Source organism: Carlito syrichta, unplaced genomic scaffold (genome assembly GCF_000164805.1).
Source record: "Carlito syrichta isolate Samal-C Ts95f unplaced genomic scaffold, Tarsius_syrichta-2.0.1 Scaffold303504, whole genome shotgun sequence".
Lineage (NCBI taxonomy): Eukaryota > Metazoa > Chordata > Mammalia > Primates > Tarsiidae > Carlito > Carlito syrichta.
Genome location: NW_007247600.1, coordinates 317,036 through 324,930, shown reverse-complemented (window position 1 = coordinate 324,930; position 7,895 = coordinate 317,036). Strand labels below are relative to the sequence as shown.

At 40.1% G+C, this 7,895-nt stretch overlaps 1 protein-coding gene across 1 annotated transcript; it reads left to right on the top strand.

Moving 5' to 3' along the window:
- The first annotated feature begins 2,519 nt into the window (after nucleotides 1-2,519).
- Nucleotides 2,520-3,554, top strand: LOC103260963 (trace amine-associated receptor 4-like). Its single transcript, XM_008058599.1, has one exon. The coding sequence runs from the start codon at nucleotides 2,520-2,522 to the stop codon at nucleotides 3,552-3,554; it is 1,035 nt and encodes a 344-aa protein (XP_008056790.1).
- The last annotated feature ends 4,341 nt before the right edge of the window (nucleotides 3,555-7,895 follow it).

Below are 7,895 nucleotides of genomic sequence, written 5' to 3'. Positions count from 1 at the left end.
ATTGTGTCCATTTTTTTTTCAGGGATTAGGTTTTCAAAATTGAAATTTAAAACTTCAAACACTCTACAATGAAATATACTATTTTGTATGGGGGATGCTAAATCTATGAATATATAGTAACACATGTTTAATTTTGTAGTAGCTGTTAGTTATCTCCGAAGATTAATTGAAAATTTTTTTTCAAAGAATTGAAGAAACATTTTAAATTATAAAAGCAAAGAAGGCAAAGAGCAGGATAAAGTTAACTTATCAAATAAAGTAATTAGCTGGTTAAGATTTTATTATTTTCAGCCTCTATGAAAATAATAGAGGAACCAAAGTGAGAAGTAATCAGATACTTTGCGCTTGCACCGATTAGGAGCTAAATAAGTCTTTGTCCTTCTGACATTTTACTTCCTTATGGTTTGGTTTTTGAAGTTCAACCTAATTGTGTAAGATGTGAGTGTCCTTTTAAAATAATATAAAGAAAAACGATAATCTGAGAAAATAAATGAGTATTTCCAGAGAGAGTAAAACATGCCATAATGTTAAGATCTCAAATAATATACAGGCTTTAGAAATACTTGTCGAACTGTTGTAGCAAAAAGTGGAAGCATCATTTTCAAAGGTCCTTCCATTCCATTCACGTCTTCAAGTAAATCTGATGAGGATGTACTTTGCTTGTCTGTTTTCCCAACAGGACAGTGAGTTTTATTGTATTCTCAGGCCAAAGTCCACTTTAACTGGCACTAGCTGCCACAAATGCTTGCAATTTGTCATCAGAATTACACATCTAGCTCTGGCACTGGAAAAACAAATCAAACCTATGTCATAAGCCGGTGAGTCAGTCTCATTATTTTCCCATTACAAAGGCAGCAGCATAAATGATACAAAATAACAGATTAAACAAGGAGCATTTTAAAAAGATCTCCCCTCGCCCGGCTCGGTGGCTCAGCCTGTAATCCCGAGCCTTTGGGAGGCTGAGGTGAGTGGATTGCCTGAGCCTGCGGGTTCAAGACCCGCCTGGGCAGCAAGACCTTATCTCTACAATAAATCAAAGAAATCAGCCAGGCGTGGTAGCGCATGCTTGTAATTCTGGCCACTTGGAAGGCTGAGGTGGAAGGATTGCCGGAGCCTAGCAGGTCGAGGCTGTGGTGGCCGGGAGCGGCCACTGCCCTCCAGTCTGGGCAACAGAGTGAGACTCCAACTCAAAAAAAAAAAAAGATCTCCCCTCCATCCTTTTTTGTTGTTGTTGTTGCTGCTATTCTTTGTTTGTCTTGGATAGTGTGTCAAAAAATTCTGTTAGAATCACAACAAAGAGTAGTGGAAAGTCCTAAGATTAAAAAAAAAAAAAAGAGCACTCATATATCTCCCGTTTGTTACCAAGGCAAGAGTGAAATCTGAGGATGGGAGGGCTTCAGGCCGAGTTTGGATACATGAATGCAGCTGCTAGATGAAAGGAGATAACCTGAGAGAATTACAGAATCTATTATTTCAGGCATTTTCCCACTTTTTTTTTTTTTAGATTATTCATCTATAACCTTGCAGCCCTTAGCATATCAAAGTACTAAAAATTATGTTCTTCACATTGGAGAGAGACATGTTTTCTTAACCGAATAGTGTGTAGCAAGTAGCAGGATCAAAAGCATTGGCAAGTGCTTACAGAGGAATTTTAAAAAGAATAGCAGCATAATCTTCAGATCATAATTATTGTTTAAGCTAAACATTAAATAATAGTTCCACAATTTTTGATAATTCTTGAGTAGCTTTTATCTACAAAATTGGCTATTATGGGGACATGAAAAATTCTTGATCTGCCTATGGATTTGAAATCTTAAGGACAACCAGAACATGCAATCACCTGTATGAATAGCAATTCCATTTTCTAAAGTCATTTCCTTTTCAAGGAGTAATCTATGGACTGACAGCACTGGCATTTCCTGAACGTACGAGAAATGCAGAATCTCAGCTCCTACCCCAGAATCAGAGCCTATGTTTTAAAAAGATCCCTGGGCAAAACATGGATGGAACCGAAGCCATTATCTTAAGTCAAACAACTCAGACACAGAAAGACAAATACTGCATGTCCTTACTTATAAGCAGGAGTTAAATAATGTGTACACATGGACATACAGTGTGGCATGATGGACATGGTGACTTGGAAAGGTGGACAAGTGGGAGGAAGGTGAAGGATGAGAAATTACTGAATGGGTGCAATGTATATTATTCCAATGATACATATACCAAAAGCAGTCCTGACTTCATCATGTGCAATATATCCATTTAATGAAACTACACTTGTACCCCATAAATGTATACAATAAAAAGAGATCTCTAGGTGATTTGTGTGCACATGAAAGTTTGGGAAGCAGTGTTCCTGGTCAGCAGGAAATTTAAACTTGGATTGGAAATGCAGTCTGGTGGGTCTCTGTAAAAATCTGTCCTGTCCATGATTTTTATTGTGTTTCTTCTTTCTTACACACGAAGGAGAGCAACATAGTACTTTTGAAAAAGACCCATAGCACCACGGGACAAAGACGATGAATTTGGCTGACATCCAGAAGCCCCCAGCAGTACAACTGTGCTTTCCTTCGGTTAACAATTCATGCCCTAGAAATGTGAGGCCCGTGCTAAGTGTCTGGACCATGTCCCTGGTCATGATCGGGGCTATAGTGATGACTATGCTGGGCAACATGGTGGTGATCATTTCCATCACCCACTTCAAGCAGCTCCACTCCCCGACCAACTTCCTGATCCTCTCCATGGCCACCACGGACTTTCTGCTGAGCTGTGTGGTCATGCCCTTCAGCATGGTCAGGTCCATCGAGTCCTGCTGGTACTTTGGAGACCTCTTCTGCAGAGTCCACAGCAGCTGCGACATCTTGCTCTGCACCACCTCCATTTTCCACCTCTGCTTCATCTCTGTTGACCGCTATTATGCCATTTGTGACCCTTTACAGTATGTCACCAAAATTACCCTCCCTGTCATAGTGGTCTTTCTACTCATCGGTTGGTTCGTGCCCATCTTTTTTGCCTTTGGCTTGGTCTTCTCAGAATTAAACATCATTGGTGCAGAAGATTTTGTTGCAGCCACTGACTGCACGGGTTTGTGTGTGTTAATATTTAATAAGCTTTGGGGGGTACTTGCCTCCTTGATAGCTTTCTTTCTCCCTGGGACAGTCATGGTGGGGATTTACATACACATTTTCACCATAGCCAGGAAGCACACTAAGCAAATTGGCACAGGGGCTAGGGTAGGGTCAGAAACCCAAAGGAAGGGATCATCCAGAAGGGAAAACAAGGCCACCAGGACCTTAAGCATAGTCATGGGAGTGTTTGTGCTATGCTGGCTTCCCTTTTTCATCTTGACCATCATAGACCCTTTCATTAACTTTGCAACCCCTGAAGATTTGTACAACCTCTTCCTCTGGCTGGGTTATTTCAACTCCACTTTTAACCCCATTATATATGGCATGTTTTATCCTTGGTTTCGCAGGGCATTGAGGACGATTGTCACAGGAATGATCTTCCGCCCTGACTCTTCCACCCTAAGCCTGTTTCCTGGACATGCTTAGGCTGTGATCCTCACTCACTAAGATTCTTTGCCAATACAGAAATCTTGAGTGTCTTTTCTCGGCAATGGTAGGAGTATGGTTTGACTAAATAAGAAGATTCTTCCAATTGGTCTAATGGACACCCAACTAGGAGCGATAGATCTAGCCTTCCAGGTGTACTGAAGCTACCAAATGAGTCCACTTCTGGACGTCCAGGGAAGACAATTCCAATGAAAAAGGAATTCTCTCTCGATTCCTGAATTTCAAAAATGGGGATTTAGAAATTCATTTGAGTTAAATCAGAATTTTCTCACTTTTACTTTTAAGCATTAGATGTGGAGATACAATCAGTCTTCAAAATAATTGAAGTGCAATCAAGTTTATCTAAATCATTCTTGAGATTATCATTGCTCATTAGGGGAGCAAGAGAGAACTTGAGCATACTGGAAACCCAAGTTATGGAGCACACAGAGACACATAGGGGAAAGGAAGCAGACGGTCATAGTTAATTCTAACTTCATTACTCCCACCTTAAACTTCTTTTCAGAAAGAAGTGATGTAAGATTGGCAATATTTGATAATATTATTTGTCTTACTGAGAAGAACCAATAAAAAAAAGAGTTTAGGCAAATATTATTTCTTTCTCCCAATGAATACTTTTGATGTATACTTGCACATGGCCTGTGTGTCTACAGACAGAGAAAGTGTCCATATCCTGGATGTGTGTGTATGCATATTAATTATTCACCCAGATTGAACTTCAATTACAAAAGTGAAGTCATTTTCCTCCCCCTGAATTTTAGGATAGTATCTTCTACTCAATGAATGTCTAATCTCCTTATCCTTTTTGTCTTTCTCTTTTTCTCTTACCCCATACATATTTTTCACCAAATTTTGTCCTTTACAATCTTTTTTTTCCCCTTCAGTTTTTGCACCATCTCCCTGTCTTTCGAATCCAGTGGTTTTCACTCTTGGGCAATTTTGCCCCTTGGGTACATTCAGCAATGTCTGGAGACATTCTTGATTGTAGCCACTGTACAGGGCATGCTATTGACATATCTAGAGGATAGAGTCCAGGAACACTGATAAACAGTCCCCTGCAATAAAGAATTATTTGGCCCCAAATTCCAGCAGTTCCATGAGTAATAAATCCTGTTCCAATCTAATCTTATAGCCTCAATTACCACCTCTATGTAGATTACTCCCAAATACATTTTCAGCCCTATTGTTTTTCCCAGACTCGACCCCTGATTGTTTACCTCCAGGAAAGTAACTTTTCAGATGTTCCACCAAGATCTCAAACTCAACATACCCAACATCTTCCTTCTATGCTCACCCCTCCAGCCCCCAACCCATCTCTTCTGCCTCCTGCTTTGTGCCAGGATTGGTTGTATACAGGTGTATTGGTTCCTCATCTAAATCATAAATTTTGTGTGAGAGACTATGTCCTGATAGTATTCACTTTTGTATCCCACAGTGTCTGGCATAACGCCTTTACCATAAAAATTTCTAGATACATTCACTGAGTGAAACAAAAACTTTGAAAAAAATACGAGAAAGAAATTCAAATGTACAGAAATAAATAACAATTAGAAAACAAAGCATGGTGGGGAAGTAGGGACTCTTTCTCTTAGGAGAAAAAATGGAGGAAAGATCCTGTTTGTCAAGAAGAAATTAAACTGGATTTAATCCTTGTTTTGGTGGACTTTGGTCACCTATGCACAATGTTGCAGTGGGAAACTTGGGGACAGGGCCAGCAGAGGTACATAATAAAAGACACGCATCAGTTCAGAAAATTTGCCAAATTCAGCCCCAAATAGTCATGCTCACATAGTGAACTTCTTTTTTTTTTCTTTTTTTTTTTTTTGAGTTGGAGTCTCACTCTGTCACCCAGACTGGAGTGGAGTGGCTGCTCCTGGCCGCCGCAGCCTCGACCTGCTGGGCTCCAGCGATCCTTCCACCTCAGCCTTCCAGGTAGCTGGAACTACAGGCGCCTGCTACCACACCCGGCTAATTTTTTTATTTATTGTAGAGATGAGGTCTTGCCAAGTTGCCCAGGCAGATCTCGAACCTGCAGGCTCAGGCAATCCACTCACCTCAGCCTCCCACGGCGCGGGATTACAGGCTGAGCCACTGAGGCCGGCCGTAGTGAACTTCTTAAAGGCAGAAACTAAGTCTTCCTTTCCCATGCCTAATGCATCAAAAAATGCAAGTGCTTTATAGAAAATTTGGTTATGGAGAAATGTTTTTGACTATTTTATGGATTGATAGATTCCTAGGAAAATTTCTTAAAAGGAGATGTTTGTTGCAAGGACACTTCCAAACCAATAGAACATACTCACAAACTTAGAATCTATTCCTATGTGTCTGGAGCAGTTTATTCATCCACTTTTGCCTATTTTTACAGAAAGTAAGGTTGCTTTTCATAATGATAACTTTAAGACATTGGTACCTTACAATGACAAAATATGTTACCATTATCACAGGTTTAATGTTAACTGCATTTTATAGCCTATTAATTATTGTAGGAGCATCACATCACTTGACCAGCCAAGATCTATCCTCTGACCTGGCCAAATGACATCACACTTCCATGTAGGACATCTTGATCTTGAGGTTTCCAATAGTCATATGCCTAAATTTTAGTGCTTTTATAGACCTATTTGTTTGTTTAATTCTATTCTTGCTCCCGTGTATCTATTAAAAAACTCCTAATTACTATAAAACACCTTTAAAAACATCTCAAGTCATTTGGGAATTCCCAGTACTGTCTTGATTTATATGTTCTGCTGAATACTTGGGGCTTCCTAAAGTCAGTATTTATAATTTGATCATTTGAATACAACATTCTGCTGAGACATTTCAGTAAATTACTATTATTGTCACATGACAGTATTTGAGATAAAAAATGGATTTTGAGATGTTTAAAATACATTTTAGTAAATTACTGTCATTATCACAAGATGGTTTGAAATAAAACTTGGATTTTGAGATGCTTAGCAGAGTGCTGGTTACTAACTTCTGGTTGCAATAACTTAATTTACAAAATTTCCTTGGCCCCTAATCCTGAAGGCTACATTAGGAATTAAAGGTATTTCTTTTTTTTTCAAGAGTCGAACAGAAGTTCCTGAGGCTTCAGGTCACATAAAATCTCATTGTGGGTTTTGAGGGGGCAGTGAAGCACCTTATAGCAGTGGGAGCATTTTACCATTTGCTTTTCATGCTGAGCCTCTCTTCCTCTTTGGGAGTCCATCAAGAACATTCGAACAGTGAATCTGAGGGACTGAATAGGAAGGGCAGCCATTCATTCAGCACACACTCATTTGATCCTCACAGTAATCAAAAGAACACAAAATGTGTGACTCAATATCAAGGAACTGGGGTCTCAGACCATGGGGTAGTTCTTCCAGTAGGCCAACATTTTCTTTTGTCCATAGGGATCAGGGCTAAAGAGAGGAGAAATGAAGGAGGAGTTGGAAGCTTCTACTGCTGTCATGAGCACTTCTTAACTTAATGAAGGACTTTTTCAGTTATAAGGGTGTCCATGAGTATTAGCTCAATTGCGTCTCAGAAGAGTTCCATATTTCTTCATTGGCTAGTCCAAAGAAGATGAAGCAGCCCATCATCATTCCTAAGCCAACTCTCCTCTTTCCAGGACTCATCTAGGCTGAACAGAATAGCCCTTATCTCAGGAGGATGCTGACTACCATGGATGCTTATCCCTCTGTATTAAAAGCCATTCAGTTCAATGAACATTTATCAAGTACCTACTATATGTCAAGTACTGTTCTGAGTGGTTGCAGTTCAGAGATAAATAAAACTCAAACCCTGGTCTCCAGGAACTTATGGCCAAATAGAAGAGACCGTAGCCACTTGCATACACTGCCAGGTAACATATGTTATGATAGAGCTGGGGACAGGAAGCCACAAGATCACAGAGGATAAAAAGTTAGCCCAGCTTGGGGTTTCTGGGAGACTGCCCACATTTCAGTCAGAATGTATGAATCACTGGATTGAGTAAGGAAATCTGATCCTCTATTAGAGTTGGAAGAAAACTTGGGGCAGTGGGCCTGGAGCATCAGAAAAGGAGTCACTAAGCCAGCTTCCTGAAGATTAGTCTGAGAGAACAAGTTGAGCAAGCCCCTCTGGCCATGGAAGTGGTACTGCCAGGATGGAGCTCATGGAGGAATCTGTGGTGGGCTGCTGCCTCTGCGGTCCTTACCGGTGAATTCAGTGGTAAACGTAGAGGAGAAAACATGCTCTTTTTCTTTTCCTTTTCAGGTTTTTAGTGGAGATACTGTCCTGAAAATAAGTCAAATTAACAAAAGAAAAGCAAGCAGAACTCTATTAACATGTGCTGTG